This window comes from Bufo bufo, chromosome 11 (genome assembly GCF_905171765.1).
Source record: "Bufo bufo chromosome 11, aBufBuf1.1, whole genome shotgun sequence".
NCBI classification, from domain to species: Eukaryota; Metazoa; Chordata; class Amphibia; order Anura; family Bufonidae; genus Bufo; species Bufo bufo.
In genome coordinates, this window is record NC_053399.1 from 33,715,236 (window position 1) to 33,741,619 (window position 26,384).

General features: G+C 44.5%; 1 protein-coding gene across 3 annotated transcripts in view; it reads right to left on the reverse strand.

Annotated features, from left to right (window-relative positions):
• Positions 1–5,066: 5,066 nt before the first annotated feature.
• The window catches only part of ARMH4 (armadillo like helical domain containing 4), a 165,095-nt gene continuing 143,777 nt past the window's right edge, over positions 5,067–26,384 (reverse strand). For 2 of the 3 annotated variants that reach the window (XM_040411284.1, XM_040411282.1), the window contains exons 7-8: positions 7,650–7,784; positions 5,067–6,038 (exon numbers count right to left, since the gene is read on the reverse strand). In XM_040411284.1, the coding sequence (XP_040267218.1) occupies positions 5,970–6,038; positions 7,650–7,784 (204 nt within the window). In that variant the 3' untranslated portion in view covers positions 5,067–5,969. The remainder of the gene's footprint in view (positions 6,039–7,649; positions 7,785–26,384) is intronic. The other variant, XM_040411283.1, reaches the window with a different exon arrangement.

Here is a 26,384-nt window from a genome sequence, read left to right on the forward strand (position 1 = left end):
GTGATGTCACTGGCACAAATGGACGGTCTTTAGCACTGCCCTAGGTCACTTTACAGGTTAGGGCAGCACTAAAGACCGCCCATTAGTGGCAGTGACGTCACCAGGATCGCTGCTAGGCAGAAGCAGCAGGACAAGGGCTGTCCGTTTACTGCTGGTGACCTACCCGGCTTTTTCTCAGTATACTTCTGCCTAGCAGCGATCCTGGTGACGTCACTGGCACTAATGGGCGGTCTTTAGTGCTGCCCTAACCTGTAAAGTGGCCTAGGGCAGCGCATGACATCACTGGGCTCACTGCTAGGCTGAAGCCTCCGCCTAGCATGCCCATGAGAAGCCGGTATGTCACCAGTAGTGAAGAAAAAGCCATTGTCCTGCACTATGCAGGGCAGGGCAAGGGGGAGCATCGCAGCAATATATGCTCTGATGCTCCACTGATATAGGCTAAATGTGGGAAGGGGAGCTTATACCTTCAGTGGCCATATACCTTCAGTAGCCGTTGGTCAGATATTCCTCCCATACCCATTGTTCTGAAAATCAGGAGGCCACCACACACATTTGATTATTGGTTGAGCCAGACAAAATCATTAGGTTCTATTAACTATTATTATATATGTGAGGCCAGCTTTAGAGGACACTCCAATCTATCACATATAAAAGTAGTGAGGAGGGATTCAGTTTTTGTTCACTAGGCTAGTAATTCTCATTAAATACCACTATTTACAAAAAACATCTGAGAAGAACAGTTCACAGTTTGATGATTCATTTACCGCCTGGTACTTCTTGTATCATTGGCCGTAAAAAGACACTCATTATCATTTCCATATCTCCACATATCACCCGAATTATTGCACGCTGAAATAGAATATTGCAATTTATCTTTGTTGTAATGCCACTAGGGCTTCCTTTGTATAAGGGACTGGCAGGACGGGTGCAGGAAATGCCAGTTTTGTCTCTCCTGTCTATCACTAAATGGTGATCTACTGTTAACACGAGAGTTCTACGGAAACAACATACCAACCTGGATATGTCTGGATATGTCCTGCTTGATATCCTGCATTGTTCATGGTTGCCATGTACTGAAGTTTATCTGTCCAACAGCTTAGCCAAAATACTTTGGTCTTCAGGTTTGGTGATTTTTACAGATTGTCAATATATAACTGTATAAAAATGTGACTGGTGGGGGACTGATGAAGTATCACTTCTTTGATTTTTTTTTTTATACCATTCTAAGGCATTTAAAAAAAATAAGTTTCCCCAGGATAGGGGATAAGTGTATGATTGGCGAGGGTCTGACCGCTGAAGGCCCTGACAATCACAAGAAAGGGGGCCCATGGTCACCGTTTTAATGGCGCAGCAGCTACACATGCGTGCCCCCACTCTATTCTGCTATGTGGGACTTTAGGAGATAGCCATGTGCTTGTACTCTGATTTCTCCAGCAGTCCCATAGAGTTGAATGAAGTGGTAGATGCACATGGATGTCTGACGATCCATTTAAACGGGGAGCACCACCTCCGTTCTCACGATCAGCAAGGGCCCAGCGGTTGGACCTCCGATGCTCAAACACGTATCCCCATCCTGCGGATAGGAGATAAGTTGTCTCAATCAGACAAGGCCCATACTTCGAGCAGTTTCATTTCTTCTAAGCAGGAGAGATTCTTTGTCCGGTTAGCAGAAAAATACAGCTTTGTCCCTCAACTTAAAGAAATACCAGAAACGAAAGAAATGTAAGTTGATTCCAACTTACATATAGGATAGATTAAAGGGGTGTTCTAGGATTTTGTTATTGATGACTTATCCTCATGAGATAGACCATCAACACTTAATCGGTTCTGGCCACCCGCACCCCGCCAACCGCTTTTTCGCCGTAGTTCTGGCGCTGGACCTACAAAGCTCCCTCCATTATGTAGTGAACAAAACTGCTTACTGCAGTTCTGCTTCCACTAAAGTGAATGGAAGCAGCTATGCAATAACCTGTCTCGTCCACTCTACAATGGATGGAGCTGTGTAGGCCTGGCGCAGGAGCTACACAAACCCGCTGATTTCAGCAGCCTGTTACTTCTGGGCAGGCAGTCAGTACGTTTACAGTACCGACGCACCAAGCTTCGCAGTACTGGGCGATGTGTCCGATGAGACTCGTCGGCCCCACCCTCCTCCGCCTGCTGACCATGACCAGTCATGGTCAGGAGGTGGGAGAGGGCAGGGAGCCTTATGAGACTCATCTCCCTCGTATTCCTGGCATGTGTTGCAAGTTTTGTCATGTTAGTCCTATAAAAGGACTGGCTGTCAGCCCAGAAGTGACAGGCTTCTGAAATCAGTGGGTCTGTCACTATTTTTCCACCCTTAGTGAGGGCAGCATAGTACAGGTGACATGTTCCTTACTGTGCACTGCTGTTTCTTGCACCTCCAGAGTCACCAAGGTAATCACAGTTGTGGTCAAAGTTCGGGGCATAGGCTGAGAAATTCTCCTGACATATATGTTTCATGTGCACCTAGCGTCTCCTTTAGCATACCTTGGGCCGGTACATCAGTCTACCTTTGCCTCCGCTTTTTAGTACATCTGCCTTGGTAGTCAATATTTTCAAGTGTTTAGGTGTACGGTTGCATATATCTGACCGACGCCAGGTGGCAATCTTCTAATAGTCCCACCAAACGTAATACCAGCTCCTATTCTAACTTGGACCGTGCAGACTTCTACCTATTGCATTTAAAGAAGTTAATCACAACCCTATTTTACTATATTCACATATTTCTTTTCTTCGGATGGATCCTATTTATTTCTATGGGACGTGATGCAAACATGCACCCATTTACAGATTCTTCATCAGTTCTGTCCTGATCAGCTTTTCACAACATACAGTGCATCATTTAGTTTTTTGCTTGGGTGGCAAATTGAAAATGTACATATTCTGACATCAGTTAGGCCCCATGCACACAACCATATGTGTTTTGTGGTCCGCAATTTAGGGATCTGCAAAATACAGATACTGTCCATGTTGCAGCCGCATTTTTTGAGGATCCATTTACTTCAATGGGTCTGTGTTCCATGTTTTGCGACCAAGTACAGGACATGTCTTTTTCTCAAACATAAATATGGATAAGTCAGTTTCGCAAAAAGATAAAATATGTCTGCAAAATGTGGACCACAGACCCATTGAAGACAACAGGTCCACAAAAAAAATGTGACCCGGTCCGTATACCTTCTTAGGGCATGTACATGCCAAGTGGTCCCATGCTCAGGACGTCCAGCTATTGGCCAGAGCTACTTAGAAAACGTCCTCCCATAAGCTGGTTATATGCTTCAGATTCCACCAGACACCCCTTCCCCCATACACATATACGCTTGATTCGGTCAAGCATTTACAGTGTGTGTTCTCAAAGGGGAAAGTGGAGTAAACCTTTGCCAGACACCTCTGGTGGTGGCTTATCTACCCTGAGAAGAAACTGATAGGCATGTTGAAATCCATAGCCATAAAGCCCTTGTACATGAACCGATGCACAGGCATCGCTGCCAGAGGTGATGGTAACATTTACATGCAGCAATCATCTCTTCTCTAGGGAGAGGAATGATCGCTACTGTGATCATTCGACCCCATACAGATTTATTGTTTGCCGGGAGCAGATTCCTGTGTAAATAGGATGAAGTGCTGTCAGCAAACAATAATTTTACGTGTGATAACCTGATGAACGAGTGTTTTGCTCGTTTGATGGGTGATCAGTGGCACATTTACCCCACGCAATTATAGGGAGTGAGCGTTCCTATGGATCTCATCCCCGATAACTGGCCTGATCCTCAATCCATGTAAAAGGGACTATACACTTCTGCCATCGGAGGGAAACTGGGACATCCCATACACATTAGACAGCCAGCAGGCCCTGCTGAAATCGTGAGTTTATCCAACATTGATCTAATGTGTATGGCCACCAATAGAGTTGGCTCAGTTATAAATCACATGGTCGGCCATAAATGAGAGACATGTAATGTCACATCTCCTCAAAATGTGGCTTGGTGAGACATCCTCCATCAATATCTGCTGATTGCAGGGGGTCTCAGGGGGTGGACCAGGAGGGCTTCCTTTAAAATAGGGTTTATGTTGTTGAGATCGACAGTAGGGATATAAAGATAAACAAAAACACACAAGAGTGACACTGGCCTAGCTCATCCATCTCGTATTGCATTCATCACTTGGTCATCTGAAATTAATTTAGTTTAAAACATTCATCAACAAGTTTTCTTTCTTTCTTTTTTTTTTATGGCTAGGGCAACATGGGCTTCTTTACTGCTGCCCTGCATCGTGGTGATTTAAACCATATGCTAACACCCCTATGGCATTCAAGGGATTGTCTAGGATTAGAAAAAAATGTCCTTTTTTCCTGAAACACGGTCACCCACGTCCATGGGTTTAGCCGCCATTCACTTAAAGGCTATGTACACCTTTGGGGGCAATTTTTCTTTATAATTGCATTGTACGCATTTTGAGCTAAAAATCATTTTCTCAATTGGTCTTTATTAAAAATGTTGAGCCCCTTTCTCTGTACAGCCTTGAGATTCCCTAGCAGCAGGCTGTGTGTTTTACTGTGTCCCGTCAGGCAGCTCAGGTGACATCTCCTTATCGCTGACCTTATAAACACTCATTATGTCTCAATTCTTATCTTACTGATGAATATGGCTTAATGAATATGGCTGAATGTGGCTTAAATAAGTTTTTATGACCTTTTAGAAATTAAGAGATAAGGTTTATTAGATGACCGGTGTTCCGTTAGATTATGGTACCTGTTAAAACCTGGTACCCTCGTCACTTCCGCTATGACGTACCGCTTGAAAAGGAGGTGTGATCGTTGAAGTCGGCACCAGATTGGCTGAAAAGAAGGCGTGTTGGCGCCTGCGCACAACCAACCTGGGTACCATAATTTTACATTCAGCGCCTGTGAATGCGCAGAGGGAGGGACGCACGCAGGGACTGTCATTTTACTTTCAGCGCCTGTGAACGCGCGGAGAGAGGGAGGGTACCGTCGATTTACGGGCCACCGCACATGCGCGAACCAGATTGCAGTTTGAAAATTACGGTCCCTGCGCGCGTCCCTCCCTCTGCACGTTCACAGGCGCTGAATGTAAAATTACGGTACCCAGGTTGGTTGTTCCTCCCCTCCCTCCCTCTGCGCGTTCACAGGCGCTGAATGTAAAATTATGGTACCCAGGTTGCTTGTCCGCAGGCGCCAACACGCCTTCTTTACAGCCAATCTGGTGCCGACTTCAACGATCACACCTCCTTTTCAAGCGGTACGTCATAGCGGAAGTGACGAGATACATAGCGGAAGTGACAAGGGTACCAGATTTTAACAGGTACCATAATTTAACGGAACACCGGCACACAGTGAAAGTGAAAGTAAGATTCACACGTCTAGACAAACTGTTAACTCCTTTGTGACAGAACAGCTAAATATTTAATAAAGACCTATTGAAATATTTTTTTTTAGCTCAAAATAAGTAAAATTCAATCATAAAAAAAAAAATGCCCCGAAAGGTGTACATAGCCTTTAAATGGGGATGAGCTGCACTACACAATCCATAGATGTGAATGCTGCTATTTCTGGAAGAATGCCGCCATGCCTTTCTAATCCTGGACTTGCAAGCCTTGTGGTTGCAAAGTTGCCTATGTGGCACTAGCCTACGGTACTTTGTTCATACCTACGGTTTGCATCGTCTGCGTGTTTGATAGCAAATTCTTGCCATGTACAAAAAATAGCTGGCTATAAAACGTATCACACTTGCACTAGAAGGACTTTGCATATGAACACGTATCATTTCACGGCAGTATAAAAACAAACATGTACAAGACAGCATGCTGCCGACCTCAACGCATGGTAATCACTACAGGGTGTTATACAGCTGGCTGATAGCAGTGACGGGAACTGTATCCTCTCTTTCTTGAAAAACTGTCATCAAATCCCAGGGTGTCTGAAGCCGTTGCGATCAAAATTCATCTTCTGAACTATCCGCCAAGAGCATGACACGGTCTTGCATGCTGTTAAACTCTCTCTGCTTGGGGAAACAAGGAAGACCAGTCGTTAACCTGTGTTCCTCATCCTTGACCAATGACATATGGGAACAAAAAATAATAATATACTCCCACAAATAAATTTCCCTAAATTACAAGCTGACTCTCCTGTGTCTACTTGGTAAGACATAAACGAAACAAAGAGCCGCTATCGCCTAAAGTGCAAAAATACTAAATGTTTTATTTATAGCATTGATTACTAAAAAACATAAAAAAATGAATCTCACCAAAGAGAAATATGTGGCGGTTCTAAGAGGTACTTAAATACTTAGGAGCACATTTATTAAGACCGGCGATCCAGCGCTGGCCTCTACATAACTTCAGCGTATCCACCACTGCTTCTAAATGAAGGACAGCTGTAAGACTTCCTTGCTGGCTTACATTGAGACCATTTTTTACGCCTAAACCAGGCTTAGAAAATGATGGATGAGATGGGCCTACTGGCCCTTCCCCGCCGCACCTCCTTTTTTAGATCTGGCGTGAGCAGGAAGGATTCGCATATTCTGCCGCAACATGGCGTGCAACAGAATCTGCCCCAGATATACGCCACAAAAGTTGTGGTTAAATGCCTGCCAATGTCCAAAATAAATAAGTAAATTAAAATGATAAAAAAATTATGAAAACTGTAAGGAAAAAATATATATCTATCAATTTAGCAAAGTGCAAGTATCTATAACTAGTGTTGAACGATTGAAGTCCAAGAAGTGAACTTCAATCCAAATTTCAGGAAAAATTTGATTTGCCACGAAGCTGAATTTACTTGTGCTTCGTGGTACCGAATCGATTTTTCCTGAAATAGTGTAAAAAAAATAAAATAATCATACTTGCCTAATCCATTTGTTTGCAACGGGCTGTCCGCCGCCATCTTGATTGAAGATCTCGCACGAAATCCCGTGCGCGGTGACGTATGACGTCACCATGCTGCCCGACGTGATGTTGTCATCATGGGCCTCGCTAGATCTTCAATCAAGATGGCGGCGGCCAGCCCGTCGTGAGCAGATAGATTAGGCAAGTATGATTTAATTTATTTATTTTTTATTTCACACTCTGTTGTTGCTATCAGATGCCGTGATCAGCTATGAACGCGAAATCTGAGGGGTACAATGGCCGGGAAAAGGGGGGGGGGACCTGTTATTGCACCCACTACCTACAAAGAAATGCACTTTGTGACAAAGTAATTCGCCACAAAGCAAATTTTTTGTAAAGTTTGGTGAAGCAGCCAAATCGAACTTTGCAATATTTCCCTCATCTCTATCTATAGCCAATAAATAGAGGCACAAAATAGGAGAGGAAAGAAGCCACCGTACTTACCATACTACACATCCATATGATGTGTACCACCTATGCATTTACCGTATTTATACCCCTGCATATTTCTCATTTTCTCAGATTCATATTTTAATGTTTTTTATCAATTAATGTTATCAATAAAGTATTTAGTATTTTTGAACTTTGGGCTACAGCGACTCTTTGTTTCCTTTATGTCTTGGCATGGGGATAGTAGTTTGTGGGGGGGGGGGGGGGGGTTATTGAAGGTTAATAATGTACTTGGGAGCACTATCGTGATGAATGGATATGCTCAGGCTGCTGCTTACCTTTCTTTTATGTCGTTTGAAGCCGTTTCTCCTGCGGCGGTTCATAATCTTTATGCTGTACAGAACTCCGAGGATGAAAAGTGCTCCAGCTATACCAACTCCCACAGGTACCAGCATACCAGACATGTATCCTGCCTGCATGGGAAATAGCAGCCACATAAATATTCAGCGTTTCCAGTCTCTCTAGTGCTATTAACCCTATGAAATCCCAAGATTAAAAGCAATACCTAACACATTCCAGCATCAGATTCACATTACATTTTCGTCCTTCAACCTTTACTTACATAGGTGTCCTGATTAGTCTCTTTCCGTTTTAGTTTTGTCAAGCAAAAAAAAAATCTCCCATCTCTCCATATTTTGCTATTACTGCTGGCCTGCTTCCTCCAAAGTATGAAAACCTCATCTGCATAGAGCTTTATCATGATCTGGGGCATCGTCTGCATGAATTAAAATCTACTTTGCTTAAACAGCTTGTCCCATGTAAAATATACAATATTTTTTCAATCCAGCACCTAAATCTGAATATTTTTGTAATTGCATGTAATTAAACATTTTGTATAACCACTGAGTTATTCAATAAAATGCATCTGTATAGCGCCACCTGCTGTTTGTTCTTTTCTATATTTCTCTGTCCTTCTTGCTGAGGTGGTAGCACATACCCCTGGAAAGGACATACCCCTGAGAAAGAACATGCCCTCTAAGCTGTGATAGGAAGACAGCTGGAGTGGAAAGGACACACTGCTGAGGAATTATATGCCCCCTGAGCTGTCATAGGAAGACAGCTGCCGTGGAAAGGACACGCCCCTGAGGAATTATATGCCCCCTGAGCTGAGAGCTTCAGTGGAAAGGACATATCCCTGAAAAAAGACGCCTCCTGAGCTGTGATAGGAGAAGAGCTGCAGTGGAAAGGACACACCCCAGAGATGCCAGCATGAAATAAATCTAGCAGAGCAATTGAAGAAATGAATGAGAAGATCTCTGGATCCATGTGAGGTACAGGACTGGTTATGTGCTTCATTAGAAAGAGCTTGTCATGTACTATATGATGTCTGATTTTCATCTTTTACGTTAATCATGGGAAAACCCCTTTCATATATATATATATAGTCAATGAGGATGATGAGAATGTTTTAGGTGCTTCTCTGGGTCATGCCATAAAGCAAGGCAAAGCTACAGCAGGTGACAACCACTGATCTAGAGGAAGCAGGTCGGAATAATCCACATCTGCAGGAAAACTTCCAATAAAAACACATAATTAAAACTGCTATACAAAGTATATAATATATGTATGAGAACTGAGAACAGACCAGCATTTCTGCCCTTGGAGACCCAAGATATCTTTTCTTGCCTAGCTTCAGAAGAGGTTTATACCAATATTTGTGAATACTATTAGTGGCTCTTTTATGGCAGGTGCTTGTACTGGGATGTTTCGATCAAATCGTATTAAGAATATCAGAAGAAAAGCATCTGGCTCAGCTGGAAAGAATATCAAAAAGTAATTGACCATAAAAACTATTTTTCGATGAGGTTCACGGGAGCCAAGGGCTTGGATGAGCTGTGTGCAGCATTTTTATCACTGGCTATGCATGACAGGACTCTTGGACTTCACCTGCAAGGAGATAGTCAGGTCTCATCATACATGTCACCTTTGGTAGTGACATATACTACATATCCAAAAATGGCCAAGGCCACTGAGCACTTGGGGCATATGTATAACATGGAGGGGGAGATCTATTGAGTTGGATGCTCTGATGGGTGGATCTATAGGCATGTGCTTTTTTTAGTTCTTTTACAGCTTTCTTAGCTTTATTATTTTTCTAAAGATGGCTATAGACATTAGATATATGTTGGCCAAACCTGCAGATTTCATCGGGATGGGCTTACCATCTAATGTGTAGATGGGCCTCCTGAGAAGAATGGGGCTGATGGTTATGAACTTGCCCAATCTTTTTGTTTTTAGGAGATAAGACGTGGCCAGAAGAATCCCACAGTAGCTTACTTCTACAGGTGTATTGGAGGTCAGACATATCTGCTGGCTAGATGTTGAGTGGTCAGTCTGATACTTACATGACCTGAACATCTCCTGTCATTAGATATTGTATCTGAGTATCTCTAGTATCCTGAGCCGCCTGCTGTCTATGAAAACACTATAGATTTTAGCAAACCAACTGAAAATCGAATGTGCATCGGGGCCAGACTCCTCCTTAAAACCAGATTTCAGGGAAAGAAGGATTGGGCATGTTATTATCCAAAAAAGCCTGGTCTTTTGATATCAGAAGGAGGAATATTCAAGCTATTGTAGCTTAAAGGTCATATTTCGGCTACGTCATATGAAATATATATTAATTCCAGATAAAATGTCGGTAAAGTGCGTTAATGTGCCCATTTTTCAGCCGCCGTCATCTATGCTTCTCAACACAATGGTGAAACAATGTAATAAATCTTCAAGATTACACACTCTGGTGAAAAAGATGTTAGGTTTACGAGATTTGTGCCATAAATCGAAGCATTATCTCATAGGTCTGACAGTCATACTGACTTCCTCTATTCTTTGTCTTTTTCTTTATAAATCACTGCTAACTTTACACTGATATTGTATTTTAAACAGATGAATCTATTAGTCAATTTAGAGAATGGCCTCAAAGAGTATCACATGCTCTGGAGGACCCTGCAGGTCCTACACAGACAGCCCACTGATTTCACGGAGCACTGTGTAAAGCCTCATTTCACCTGCAAAGGCACTGCAGAGGGAAGGAAAGCTCGATTCCAAGCTGGGGTTTACAGCAGCTGGACACCATGTCATTGGATTATCACAGGGGGGTGCGTCTAACAAAAAGGTATTGCTCACATTAGATAAACTGCCAGAAAATGGCCCAGGGGTGCCATACCAACCAGCCCTCAGCTGATTGACTTATCAGTGAAAACCAACAAAAGATGATGGGTCACTTAAAGTACAAAGACACATGTAAAACCAGAGTAATCACAAAATAACATAATTTTTATTGAAAATCACATAAAGACATGATTGACACAAGCCACAATAAACAATTGATACAAGCCACAACACATTTAAAATATTAAAAACCAAGAGGACCGATGGTGGGCTGTCGGTGTATATTGAAAAAAGTGCAAGTGCAATAATCGTGGTCGGTCACTGGTGATGAGCGGGAGGTGCCATATTCGATTTCGACGAAATTCGCGAATATTCGTCGACATCGAATATTCGTCATTATTCTAGTTATCGCGATTAATATGCGATTAAAATAATCGCGTATTGCGATTTTAACTTAAGGCAACTTTCCTATTGGTTTGATATCTAGAATTAGCGAAGATGACGAATATGACGAATGTATTCGTCATATTCCTCAAAACGAAGATAACGAAGTATTCTCCATCTTCGTTTTAGCTCCATATTTGTCAACTTCGCTAATTCTAGCAATCAAATAGGAGAGTTGACTATAGAGACAGCTGTGTTTAATTCGCTATGCGATTATATTACTTTGCTTTTTTTTAATAAATAGAATAATTACACTGCGTGCAGAATTATTAGGCAAATGAGTATTTTGACCACATCATCCTCTTTATGCATGTTGTCTTACTCCAAGCTGTATAGGCTCGAAAGCCTACTACCAATTAAGCATATTAGGTGATGTGCATCTCTGTAATGAGAAGGGGTGTGGTCTAATGACATCAACACCCTATATCAGGTGTGCATAATTATTAGGCAACTTCCTTTCCTTTGGCAAAATGGGTCAAAAGAAGGACTTGAGAGGCTCAGAAAAGTCAAAAATAGTGAGATATCTTGCAGAGGGATGCAGCACTCTTAAAATTGCAAAGCTTCTGAAGCGTGATCATCGAACAATCAAGCGTTTCATTCAAAATAGTCAACAGGGTCGCAAGAAGCGTGTGGAAAAACCAAGGCGCAAAATAACTGCCCATGAACTGAGAAAAGTCAAGCGTGCAGCTGCCAAGATGCCACTTGCCACCAGTTTGGCCATATTTCAGAGCTGCAACATCACTGGAGTGCCCAAAAGCACAAGGTGTGCAATACTCAGAGACATGGCCAAGGTAAGAAAGGCTGAAAGACGACCACCACTGAACAAGACACACAAGCTGAAACGTCAAGACTGGGCCAAGAAATATCTCAAGACTGATTTTTCTAAGGTTTTATGGACTGATGAAATGAGAGTGAGTCTTGATGGGCCAGATGGATGGGCCCGTGGCTGGATTGGTAAAGGGCAGAGAGCTCCAGTCCGACTCAGACGCCAGCAAGGTGGAGGTGGAGTACTGGTTTGGGCTGGTATCATCAAAGATGAGCTTGTGGGGCCTTTTCGGGTTGAGGATGGAGTCAAGCTCAACTCCCAGTCCTACTGCCAGTTTCTGGAAGACACCTTCTTCAAGCAGTGGTACAGGAAGAAGTCTGCATCCTTCAAGAAAAACATGATTTTCATGCAGGACAATGCTCCATCACACGCGTCCAAGTACTCCACAGCGTGGCTGGCAAGAAAGGGTATAAAAGAAGAAACTCTAATGACATGGCCTCCTTGTTCACCTGATCTGAACCCCACTGAGAACCTGTGATCCATCATCAAATGTGAGATTTACAAGGAGGGAAAACAGTACACCTCTCTGAACAGTGTCTGGGAGGCTGTGGTTGCTGCTGCACGCAGTGTTGATGGTGAACAGATCAAAACACTGACAGAATCCATGGATGGCAGGCTTTTGAGTGTCCTTGCAAAGAAAGGTGGCTATATTGGTCACTGATTTGTTTTTGTTTTGTTTTTGAATGTCAGAAATGTATATTTGTGAATGTTGAGATGTTATATTGGTTTCACTGGTAAAAATAAATAATTGAAATGGGTATATATTTGTTTTTTGTTAAGTTGCCTAATAATTATGCACAGTAATAGTCACCTGCACACACAGATATCCCCCTAAAATAGCTAAAACTAAAAACAAACTAAAAACTACTTCCAAAAATATTCAGCTTTGATATTAATGAGTTTTTTGGGTTCATTGAGAACATGGTTGTTGTTCAATAATAAAATTAATCCTCAAAAATACAACTTGCCTAATAATTCTGCACTCCCTGTATAGTGCAAGGAAAACAAACTCATTTTCCTGGCACTATATAGTTGTTAGGAGTGGGGCACCCTCGTGTCCCCCTCCCACTGGGCTGAAGGGGTTAAAACCCTGCTGATCAAGAGGACCATTACTTTTCTATTCAAATGTTTGTATGTCCTCCTCATGTTTGCTTGGGCATTTCAGTTCCACCACAGACTCTAAAAACAGGCTGATTTCAATCCTATGAAATTGGCCCCAAAGGAAATTAGATTGTGATGGTCCCCATTAGGGACTGAATTGAATGGAGACAATCTCTGTACAGTGCTGCAAAACAAGTTGGCTCTATATAAAAATATATATTTTTTTCTTTCCCACTTCCCAAAAGTAGTTCTTACCTGTTCTGAGGATTCCTGGCTTCCTGGCTGCTCCAGTCAGTGCCTGTTGCCGCTTCTGCCGACTTCCGTGCTCATGGAGCGTCCCCATCACCATGGGAACGCCTGCATACTAGAATGTACTGTCAGATGTGAGAATTAAGTTGAAACCGCAATGCGATTAATATAACTTGAAGTAATCGCATTGCGATTTCAACTTAGACTTGCTTTACTATGGTTGGCTTGGTAGAATTAGCGAAGATGAGGAATATGACGAATGTATTCGTCATATTCCTCAAAACGAAGATAACTAAGTATTCGCCATCTTCGTTTTAGCTCCATATTTGTCAACTTCGCTAATTCTAGCAATCAAATAGGAAAGTTGACTATAGAGACAGCTGTGTTTAATTCGCTATGCGATTATATTACTTAGCTTTTTTTTTAAATAAATAGAATTATAATACTTGATAATTATTATAATTATTCTATTTATTAAAAAAAAAAGCTAAGTAATATAATCGCATAGCGAATTAAACACAGCTGTCTCTATAGTCAACTTTCCTATTTGTTTGCTAGAATTAGCGAAGTTGACAAATATGGAGCTAAAACGAAGATGGAGAATATTTCGTTATCTTCGTTTTGAGGAATATGACGAATACATTCGTCATCTTCGCTAATTCTAGATATCAAACCAATAGGAAAGTTGCCTTAAGTTAAAATTGCAATACGCGATTATTTAAATCGCATATTAATCGCGATAACTAGAATAATGACGAATATTCGATTTCGACGAATATGAGACGAATATTCTAGCGAATATTCGCGAATTTCGTCGAAATCGAATATGGCACCTCCCGCTCATCACTAGTGACCAACCACGATTATTGCACTTGCACTTTTTTCAATATACACCGACAGCCCACCATCGGTCCTCTTGGTTTTTAATATTTTAAATGTGTTGTGGCTTGTGTCAATTGTTTATCGTGGCTTGTGTCAATCATGTCTTTATGTGATTTATAATAAAAAATTATGTTATTTTGTGATTACTCTGGTTTTACATGTGTCTTTGTACTTTAAGTGACCCATCATCTTTTGTTGGTTTTCATGACATGGTCAGGTGTGGGTCCTGGACTTTGATTTTGGGCTATATATAGGCGACTTATCAGTGAGTCTGGATGCCAGACCAATCAAGCTTCTGGCTCAGTGTCCAATCCCAGAGCTAGGTGGGAAATTTAAAGGGGTTGTCCCACGAAAAATATTCTACAGTTGTCAAACTAGCACCTAGTTCTGAATACTTTTGTAATTGCATGTAATAAAAAATTTAGCACAGCCACTGAGTTATCCAATCAAATGTATCTGTGTAGCGCCACCTGCTGTTTGTTGTTTTTCTAATTTCTTTGTCCTGCTCACTGAGATGGCCGCACATGCTCAGTTTCATCCTTCAACTGCTTCCTGAATTGTGATAGTGAGAGCATGGACACGCCCCCCTGAGCTGTGATAGGGAGTGCATGGACACGTCCCCTTAGCTGCAGTAGAAAAGACATTCCCCTTGAGCTGCCGGCTTGATATAAGTCAGGCCGTGCAGTGAATGGGGAGAACTCTGGATCCATGTGAGGTACAAGAAGGAGACTGTCATGTACCATATGGTATCTATTTCATTTTACAATAATCATGGGATAACCCCTTTAAGTGAGCACTTATTGCTTATCTGTGCCTGTGATTTTTCCTGGCTCCTGTTTGTTCAGTGCACTCAGAACAGTGCTGCATTTCTGTTGGACCTTCCTGTGTTTTGACCTTGGCTTGTTTCAGGATTTATCCCTTGTCTACTGATTGGGCTTCTACTGATTCTTCTGGGCTTAGTGCCTCAGACTGTTTCTGGATTAACCTCTTTTCTTCTGCTTTGGCTTACTAACTCTCCTGGCTTAGACTCTAGCTTGTTTTATTCTCCAGCTACTCCTTTGCATCTTGGGGGCTGTCACGACCATGGTCATGGTCGTGACTCCTTGAGCCGCATGCAGTTGCCCGCGGTCTGGTCTTGTGGTCAATCACAGGTGAGGGCTGTTAGTATGATGCCTCACGTGTGGTTGCCGCTGGCAACATGATGTTATTTGTCAGTATAGCAGCCTGAGCTGGTTGCTAGGCAGCTTGCTGTTAAGTGCATGCGGTTGCACCTGGCAACCTGTCTATTGAGCACGGGTTCCAGTCAGTGTGTCTGTGGCAGGTAGGTGTGGAAGTGGTTTCACTCGCCTGCCATATCCATATTCTGTTGATGTTCCCCTTTCCTTGCAGCTTGGCCAGGGAGACTCCTGTTCCTCCGTGTCTAGGAGGAACAGGTCGTCTTACCCTACTCCTAGTCCAGGGATCTCTTGAGGGCTAGTAGGGACTCGAGGTTCCTGAGTATGAGCCCTCCTACCATCTGGGTTGGCTCATACAGTTAGGAGTCAGGGTCAGAGTTAGGGACGCTTTAGGAGGTTTCCATGGTCCCTAATTCTGTTGTCCAGGCCTAGCAGCTTCTTTATCCTTAACATCGCACGGATGAGGGTTTCCCCCACTCTGGTCCGTGACAGGGGCATGCTGGAGAACATCTAGCCAAAACTTGTTCTTCGTGTGAAAGCATCATTGATATGGACACCAAAATCATCATTTCTGGGCAGAAACAGAGATCTGCTGTTCAGAAACAATGAATCTCTATGGGAAGGAGCTATTGCAATACTGATCCTTTGTTCAGATACAGTAGAGGCAACTGTTGCATATAAATGCAGCTCTGACCTCCGCTGGCAATCAAAAAATTATCGGCAATGAACAGCTCATTCCCAATAATTGTCTGCTCCGTCGGCCCTTACAAAAGGGCTTTTACAGTGCCAAGCATGACCCAGAAATACAAACTGACTGCCACGTAAGGGGTCAGACTGAATTCTCCATGTTCTAACTTAAATTTTGTATTAACGTCCAGGGATTTAGTATTCTGAGCATTCTCAAGGTAAGTGCAATGATTGTTCTCCTTCTATCACCAATGTTGGTGAAGTCAACACATTTCACCAGCAGTTCTGTAGGGCTGACTGTACTGGTCCTTCAGAGCTCCATGGAGAGCCGTCATAGTCACCCACCGATTGCAATTCCTGTTGCTAAGCAACAGTCCAAACTGATTTGTAGGCAGCCTAGCAAAACCTTCTAAGTATTTAACATGCAACGTAATTTTTAAGACTAGATTGAACTGCTACTATAATAAATCATGGTATCAAAGACAGTTTTGCTTGTTTTATACTTCCAGTTTTCTTGGAACGTTCAAGAAATATTACAGACATATGTCACAATGGGTGACAGGAAAGAGAATAGGCTCCTGAACATGATGGATTTTTCTATAAAGAAAAATGTCTTTTTTATATTCTTCCCCATTAAGGGGTCAGGGATGTCTTATGAGAATAGATAAAGGTTGATGAGAAAGGGTTAAAGGCTTTTGTCCTCTCCAGGGTAAGCAATCCGTTAACCTTGAAGACCATGATGTCATATCTGACACTGATAGGATTCTTGCAGACAACACATGGTCTGGGCTTTTAGAAGAACCCTCATGCTTTGCTCCAGGGATCTAATGTGAGACAGGAATATTTAGCCTGCTCTTCTAAGGACAAAACAAAATCACCTCCCTAAGGATTCGGGACAGTGAGGGATTCTGCCATTGTGAACTAGCTTACGGAAAAAAAAGCTGGAGATTGCAAATAGATAGCGGCCTCCATTCTAAAAATACAATATCCAGATAAGGAGAAAGCGATCATGGTGTCCGACTGGTTCACTGCTAAAGAGTTAATTATTAGGACAATTATCCTCCAATACAAATGCAGTGACTGCTAAAGGGTTAATTATGTGATTCACTGCTAAAGTTAATCCAATGGTTCACTGTTAAAGTTGTTAGGATGCTTACTGAAAGGTTAGCTATTCACCATCTGTGATACAAGTGGTTACAAAGGTTGATATGACATTAAAAAAATACGTTTTTCCTAGAACTAAGATTACTTTTGTCCAGTCTCATCATGAATGAAGCTTAGCTGCAACACCAGACACAGCCTTGGACAAGGGTGGTGCTGTTCCTGGAAGGGAAAAAAAAAAGGTTGTCCCATCTGGAGATTTATAACATATCCACAGGGTATGCCATTTAAAGGAGTTTTCTGAGACGTTTATACTAATGACCTATCCTCAGTATCTGATCAGTGGGGTCCAACACCGAGGATCTCCGCCGATCAGCTGTTTGAGAAGGCACAGGCAATGGCAGTAGCGCCACGGCCTTCACTCACGGTGCCTTTTAAAAAAGCTGTTCTGTGGAGGTCCCGGGTTTGTCCAAAGGATAGGTCATCAGTAAAAAAAAAAAAAAAGTCTCGGAAACCCCCTTTAATGTCCAATAGAAGCAGATCCCATCGTAAATGAAGAGGATGCCACTTGTGTGGCTTTCACCATTCACTACTATAGGATATCCAAAAAATAGCCCAATAGGCACATCCAGATATATTTTTAAAGGCCTAGAGCAATCAATAGAGAAACCATGCAGCATCCTCTCCATTCACGGTGGGGCTCAGTCAGGGGCGGATTGGGCACAGACCTTACAGGGAAATTTCCCAGTGGGCCGATGCCCAGGGGGCCGCCTGGGCTCTCCTCAAGGCCGGCCAGTGAAAGTTTTTGGGGATGTATTTTGTTTCTGCTGGCAGTATTTTGTGATGGACTGTGGTATTTGGCTCTGTTGGGTGGTATAATCTGCTGCAATATGGTATTGCTGTCCCTGCCTTCCATCAATTTGGAACCGACTACAAAACGGGGCCAATTTTAGTATTTTTTCCAGGGCCACTTTAAGTTCCCAGTCCGCCACCCTAGGCCCAGTTCTTCACATATAAGTGGAGGTCCCAAAGATGGGACTTGCATCCACTGGACATTTATAAGTCCAGATAAGACAAACCCTTCAGTTAAAAGTGCCAACAATCAAATAGTGACATATTTTTTTGGGCAGTAATAATATTGCAGTAAAAAAAAAGTTTAGCAATTTTTCTAAAATGTATCAAAACTGAAAAATGCAACTGCAGAATTCTGGGTAAGACATGGAAGATGTCATTAATGCAGACTGAGAGTGGGGGAGAGCAATGCACAGGTACATGAAGCTGGGAGATTAATGAGGGGTGACGCGCGGTTGTGAAGAGGGCTCTGGCCCGATCGATACTGAGTAGCAATTCCACTTTAAAAATGGAAAACCGGACCGTGGTGACAGTAAATGGAGAAGAGGAATTGGAAGATAATAGCACAAACGGGGGCAATCAAGGGGAAACCAAAGAAGCTTAAAAAAGCATTACAAGGGTGAAATGACTGGTAACGTACATGATATTAGGTGACTTAATGGATCTTCTATTGCATTTTACTTTACTGCTGATTGTCTGCTTTATAATCTATAGTGAACGTACAATGGGACCAGTCTGGAGAGAGTTAATCATAAACCTCAGTGCTATTCACTATACTGAAGTCCTGTATTTGTCAATAAATGTGAACAGTTTAGTAGAAAGTACAGACAGTTTGCAGCCCTCTGCATTCACTAACCTTGTGTTTCTGTCTATGCTTGCTGTTTTATCTTATGTACAATTTATAGTAAAATATTTTATTATATAAAGGAAGCAAAAACACCCCTTGTGAACACAGCCTAAACCCCTTCCCAGCCCAGTTTAGAGTACGTTTTTTAACAAGTTGGTCCAAAAATTAGATTCATGTCTAAATCGATTCTACCAGAATCAAAAGTTCTCCATTTGGTCTGAAAATTGGTATATGACACTCTGAGATCTATATTTCTATCTGATATCTGTCTATCTATCTATCTTTGTATCTATCTATTGTGGGGTGTCGCTCTGGTAGGTAGGGTAAACGGACGCAGTACACAGGCAAAATACAAGTTCTTAACTCAAACTTAAGTGTTTATTCACACTTGCGGCAGTTGCACAAAACAACACGTCACTTTGCAGTCTTTGGTATTAATTCACACACAAATGGGAACTTCAATTTGCACAAAACAACATATCACTTTGCAGTCATTGGTGTTAATTCACACACAATGGAAAGTTCATATTGCACAAGTCACCTTGTTGGCAGTTCTGCCTCCAGTAGTCCACAGCAGGCTTTAGGGGGCCTGTTCCCCCTGCACATGGGTCTCAGCCCTTCAGTCCGGCACAAAACCTCAGATCCCAACACTCAGCTGCTGAGCCCAGCTGCCTATTTAAGGACAGCCAGGTGCTGCCAAAACCTGGACCGGCACTTAAACGCCAGTCTGGTATTTGACCTCACCTGGCTGGAAATCAGCCAAGCCGCACATGTTGGGAGGAAAATACCTGCCTTCCCAGACAAAACCCCTCGCTGTGTCACATACCCACCCCCTTTGTTCAACCCTGAGGGGGTGAACACACGCCAGACAGTGTACCCGGGACAGGGCATCCGCGATTCCCTGTAACCGGCCTGCCCTGTGTTCCACCGAAAACGTAAAGTTTTGTAGGGAGAGAAACCATCGGGTGACCCGGACATTTCTGTCCTCGGCCTGGCTCATCCATTTGAGAGGGGAGTGGTCAGTCATCAGGCGGAACTTTCTCCCCAACAAATAATAGCGGAGAGACTCGAGTGCCCACGTAATGGGCAGGCACTCTCTCTCCACTATACTATACCTGGTCTTGGCTGGGGTGAGCTTACGGCTGAGGAAGACAACGGGATGCTCCTCCCCGTTGACTTCCTGAGACAGTACAGCACCGAGGCCTACTTCGGAGGCATCGGTCTGTACTATAAACTCCCTTTTGAAGTCGGGCATCACCAAAACCGGGGACCCACACAAGGCCGACTTCAAAGCAGAGAAAGCCTCCTCCGCCCGATCATCCCAGCGAACCATCACTGACTTGTGTCCCTTCAAGAGCCCTGTCAATGGCACGGCCACCGTGACAAAGTGGGCAACAAACCCCATGTAATAACCCACTATTCTCAGGAATGACTTTACTTGCCTAGTGGTGACAGGTCAGGGCCAATTTCTTAATGCCTCTATTTTATTTACTTGGAGTTTGATGACTCCGCGCCCAATGACATAACCCAGGTACTTAGTCTCCTCTAACCCTATCGCACATTTTTTCGGGTTAGCGGTTAGTCCAGCATTCCGAAGGGAGTCCACCACAGCCTGCACTTTGGGTAGGTGACTTTCCCAGTCGGTACTGTGGATGACAATATTGTCCAGGTAAGCCGAAGCATACTGATGATGTGGACGAAGCACAATGTCCATAAGTCGCTGAAAAGTGGCGGGGGCGCCATTTGGACCAAAGGGTAACACCTTATAGTGATACAGCCCCTCAGGTGTGACAAAGGCAGTTTTCTCTTTAACAGCCACTATTAAGGGCACCTGCCAGTACCCTTTCGTGAGGTCCAAAACAGAAAAGTACTGTGCTTCTCCTAACCTTTCGACTAGCTCATCCACCCGGGGCATGTGATACGCGCACTGGTGGATCCAGTGGGGGGGCAACGGGGCAATTGCCCCCCCCCCCGAGCTGCTCAGAAGTGGGGGGCGGCGGCGGCAGGGCACAGGGAGATGAGCGTTTCCATTGTGGAAGCGCTCATCTCCATAGTGATCTGTATCGCCGTCCTCAGGACAGCGATACAGATGCCTGTGCTGTGGGGCAGGGGAGGGAGAGGCGTGTCCCTTCCCCTTCCTTTGATAGGCTGTCAGCCTAGTGCCAGCAGCCTATCAGAGGCGGGCGCAGGCGGCGCAATGACGTCATCGCGCCGCCTGAACCATACAGCGCGGGACACAGGCCGGAAGAGGCCTGCATCCCTGACATGGAGGTAAGTATAAGTGTTTTTTTTTTTTTTTTATATATACAAGTTTTACTGGCACATTGGTGGGGGGGGCCTCTTGTTACTGGCACATTATGGGGGGCCTCTTGTTACTGGCACATTGGGGGGGTCTCTTGTTACTGGCACATTGTGGGGGGCCTCTTGTTACTGGCACATTGGGGGGGGCCTCTTGTTACTGGCACATTGTGGGGGGCCTCTTGTTACTGGCACATTGTGGGGGGCCTCTTGTTACTGGCACATTGGGAGGGGCCTCTTGTTACTGGCACATTGGGGGGGCTCTTGTTACTGGCACATTGGGGGGGGCTCTTGTTACTGGCACATTGGGGGAGGTTCTTGTTACTGGCACATGATGGGGGGTGCTTATTACTGGCACATGATGGGGGTGCTTATTACTGGCACATGATGGGGGTGCTTTTATTACTTGCACATGATGGGGGGGTTCTTATTACTGGCTCATGTTTGGGGGGCATCTATGGGGGCACATTTTACTGGCACATTATTGGGGGCACTTATTACTGGCACATTATTGGTGGGCACTATAGAGGCATCTACTGAGGCCACAAAGAAGGGGTATTTTATATGGGGGGCTCTGTACAGTAGCATTTTATACTGGGACACATTATGGTGGGTACTATGGGGAATGGGGGAAAGGAGTACTATGGGGTCATCTACGGGGGGCACTAAGAAGGGGTATTTTATACTTGCAAATTATGGGGGACACTGAGGGCATCTACTGCCTCACTATATATGGGCCATTTTATACTGGTACATTATGGGGGGCACTAGAAGGAAGGGGGGAGAGGAGCACTATGGGGGCACTATATAGGGGTATTTTATACTGGCACATTATGGGGGCACTATGGGGACATTAGCTCACCTGGGGGCATTACAAGGGGGTATTTTTTGCACTGTCACATTATAAGGAGAATTATTTCTACTGGGGGGGCATTATGTTGGGCTTTATTACTCCCCCATGGTATGACCCCCTAGTAGCAGCACCAGCCTCTCTCTGATCTGCTATCCTTCTTCCCCTTCTCCAAATCCTTATTATGAAATCTTTCCCATTAGGATAAAACACAACATCAGCTCCAGCGAGCCCCCCAGCCAAAGTTTGAAGTGGTGTCCGAGATCCTCAAGGGCCAAGCCAAGTAATGGTAAGTTTTCATGTGAAATATGTTTGTTATACACATATAGCATACACTGTGCCACACAATATACAGTATACCTCTACACTGTGTAGTCTGTTCTATAAGCACCATTGTTTTGTGGCGGCAGACAGAAAATAATCTGGAAGTGCCCCTCACGAGACCAGGCTCTGGATGCGCCACTGGATACGCGTCGATAAGTTTACGAAAGTCGTTACAAAACCGAAACGTCCCGTCCGGCTTGGGTATCAATACTATAGGACTAGCCCACTCACTTTTTGAATCCTCAATGAGGTCTAGCTTCAACATTAGCTGTACCTCCTCTGAGATGGCTTATCGCTGAGCTTTGGTTACCCGGTATGGTTTTAACCGGACTTTTGCCTGAGGCTCAGTGACAATGTCATGCTGGATTATGGAAGTGCGTTCAGGGAGGTCCGAGAATACATCAGTGTTCTGACTAACAAACTCCCTGGCCTCCTGAGTCTGTTTAGAGGAGAGGCTGTCAGCAATTTTTACCGTGGCAGCTGCTTCTCTTGAATCAGACAGAAGGGCCGGAACCTCTTCTCTTAGAAAACCCGACACAGGCTGTCTTCTGTACAGGTTTTCCTATCTTTCCACCGTTTGAGTAAATTCACATGGTAAACCTGCTCCAGCTTTCGCCGCCCTGGCTGGTGTACCCTGTAGTTTACATCTCCAATTTTCTTGAGTACCTCGGAGGGCCCCTGCCACCTAGCGAGGAATTTACTGTCCACAGTCGGCACCAGAACCAAAACCCGATCACCCGGGTTAAATATCCACACCCGAGCTGCCTGCATATGCTCCCTAACAGGGGGCAACACTGTCTCTATCCGATCTTGCATCTGGGTAACGTACTCAATTAAACTTTTATGTGGAATGGGTTGTTGTTCCCACGCCTCTTTGGCCACGTCCAAGAGACAGCGAGGGTGTCTGCCATATAGCAGTTCGAAGGGCGAGAACCCAGTAGAGGCCTGGGGTACCTCTCGAACTGCGAACATGAGATAGGGCAGAAGGAGGTCCCAGTCCTTCCCTTTCTTTAGTCTTTAGACACTACCCTTTTCAACATATTTTTTAATGTTTGGTTAAACCTTTCTACTAGACCGTCCGTTTGCAGATGGTAAACGGACGTCCGTAGTTTTATGTGCAGCAACTTACAGAGTTCCCTCATCACCTTGGACATAAAAGGGGTCCCTTGGTCGGTCAGAACCTCTTTAGGTAGTCCTACTCGGGAAAACATCTCTATTAACTCCTAAGTTATGAGTTTGGCCGAGGTATGTCGCAGTGGCACCGCCTCCAGGTACCGAGTGGCGTAGTCTAGGATGACTAAGATGTGTTGATGCCCTCTAGCGGACTTCGGTACTGGGCCTATAAGATCCATAGCTATTTGGTCAAACGGTACCTCGATAATCGGGAGAGTTACTAGGGGACTACGGAAATGTGGCTGGGGGCTAGTTATCTGGCAGGTAGGGCAAGATTTACAAAACTATTCCACCTCTCTGAATATGCCGGGCCAGTAAAACCGCTGTAGAATACGATCCTGAGTTTCTGCAGCCCCAGGTGACCCCCGAGAATGCGTTGGTGGGCTAGATCTAACATGAGTTTGCGATAAGCCTTGGGGACCACCAACTGTTCAATAGGCTCACCCCGTAGTTGGTTTACCCGATACAACATATCCCGATGAACCACAAAACGGGGAAACACTAACTTTGCCCCAGGTTGTTGTGGTTCACCATCTACTATTAACACATTTTCCCAGGCTCGGGATAGGGTTGGGTCCCGACGTTGGGCGGTACCAAAATTATCCCTGGAGACATTGAGGTCTGCCAATTCAGGACCCGGCGGCAAGTCCTCAATGTTTCCCACCATCACACTTAGCAGGGCTGTCTCCCCCTCTTTCACCGAAGTGGCGGTCACACCTACCGCCGGCCCTTTGGTCTCAGGTTCCCAGGGTTCTGGTCTCCCCCCTGAGCAGGGCCACTCTGCTAGGGTTACCCCTGTCTCATTGGTATTGGTAATTCTCGTAGCAGGCCACAGTGCCGAGAAGCCCGGGAAGTCTCTCCCTATTATTACTTCACAGTGTAGATTGGTGGCGACGGCCACCTCGTGGGTCCACCTACCGGTAACCGTGGATAGAGACACCATAGCGTGGGGTAGTCTTTTAAGTCTCCATGAATACACATTACCCCGACTTTCCGGCCAGTATACTCAGCGGGCCGTACCAGTGTAGCCCTTACCAGGGACACCAGACTCCCTAAGCCCAGCAACACCACCGCCAGAGTGGCGGTAGCCATAGTTAGTGTCCACGGGCTCACCCCGATGGGGAAAGTCAGCCCTTACGTGGCCAGGCTCCTGGCACCGCCAGCAGACTATCGGAGCCGGGTCCGTATGGGGTACATCCCAGGCGGCTTTTGTTGGCACAAGTCGCCGGGCCTGGGGTGGAGATTTCCAGAGTTTGACTGCCCCACTCCCAAAAGAACCCCCCTGTAGATTCCTGGTAGCCTCATAGCGTTCCACCAGGTCCACCATCTCAAGGGCATTACCAGGAGACACCTGGCCGATCCAGTGCTGGAGAGGGTATGGCAAAGTCCTCCAGAATACATCAGCCAACAGACGGTTCAGCATAGCAGTGAAACTCAGCACGTCAGGCTGCAGCCATTTTTGCAACAGGTGTAATAGATCATGATACTGAGGTCTCGCGGGTTCAGCCGGGTTAAACTCCCACTGATGCACCCGCTGGGCCCGGACCAACACATTCACCCCCAGTCTTGCCAGAATCTCACGCTTTACTGTCGGGTAATCGGCCGCTTGATCGTCCGGTAAGTCAAAATACACCTGCTGAGGTCCGGATGCCAGAAACGGAGCGACGACCTCAGTCCATTGATCTCGGGGTAGCTTCTGCCTCACGGCCACCTTTTCAAACACCGCCAGATAGGTTTCAACGTCATCTGAGGGGGTCATCTTGGGGATCACCGCACAGACCGCTTTCCGGGCATCGTGGACGCTCTGGGATGCTCCTGCCGCCTGTAAAGCCATCACATGCTGCAACAGCAGCTGGTTTGTTTCTTGCTGCTGCTTATTAGCCTCCCGCTGCTGCAGGTTAGCCTCCACAAGGGCTTTCATGACAGCTTCCATTTTGTCGAGGGACACGAGTTGTAATCTCGCTGGTTTGATGTAAGACATACAACCGTGCCCAGAAAAAAAACCAAACATATTTTGGCCTTCACGCTAGCCTCACTACGCTTGCCCGCATCCTCCACAATTGTGAGGTTTCGCTCTGGTAGGGTAAGCGGACGCAGTACAGAGGCAAAATACAAGTTTTTAACTCAAACTTCAGTGTTTATTCACACTTGTGGCAGTTGCCCAAAACGACACGTCACTTTGCAGTCTTTGGTGTTAATTCACACACAAATGGAAAGTCCATATTGCACAAGTCACCATGTTGGCAGTTCTGCCTCCAGTAGTCCACAGAAGGCTTTAGGGGGCCTGTTCCACCTGCACATGGGTCTCAGCCCTCCAGTCTGGCACAAAACCTCAGATGCCAACACAGAGACTCAGCTGCTGAGCCCAGCTGCCTATTTAAGGACAGCCAGGTGCTGACAAAACCCGGACTGGCACTTAAACTCCGGTCCGGTATTTGACCGCACCTGGCTGGAAACCAACCAAGCCGCACATGTTGGGAGGAATATACCTGCCTTCCCAGACAAAACCCCTCGCTGTGTCACACTATCTATCCCATATCTATCTATCTAATATCTATCTATCTATCTATCTATCTAATATCTATATATCTAATTATCTATCTACCCCATATCTATCTATCTATCTATCTATCTATCTATCTATCTATCTATCTATCTCGTATCTATCTCATATCTATATATCTATCTAACTATCCCATATCTAACTATCTATCCCATATCTATCTATCTATTTAGCTCATATCTATCTATCTTTCTCTCTCTCTATCTCTCATTTCTGTCAGATCTTGTCTCCAGCAGTGTAAATCCACAATGGCATCTGTAGCAATAATGTAAACCTGTAAGCACCAAACAACATATGTCAGGAAGTAAATATTTATCTTCTGCTATAAATATTAATATCTCTATGAGTGGATTACGATTATTTGTAGAACTTGATCCGTCACGTTCAGTGTCTTGCTGGTGGAAATGCTGGAACGTTCTCATCTTCAGCCTCTGAGATCTGATTCTTCTCAGTGTCCAGTTCCATAAATCAGTGTCAATTAATCTGCACTGCACCAAAATGAACTGGTGCTGATTGTATAATTATAAAGC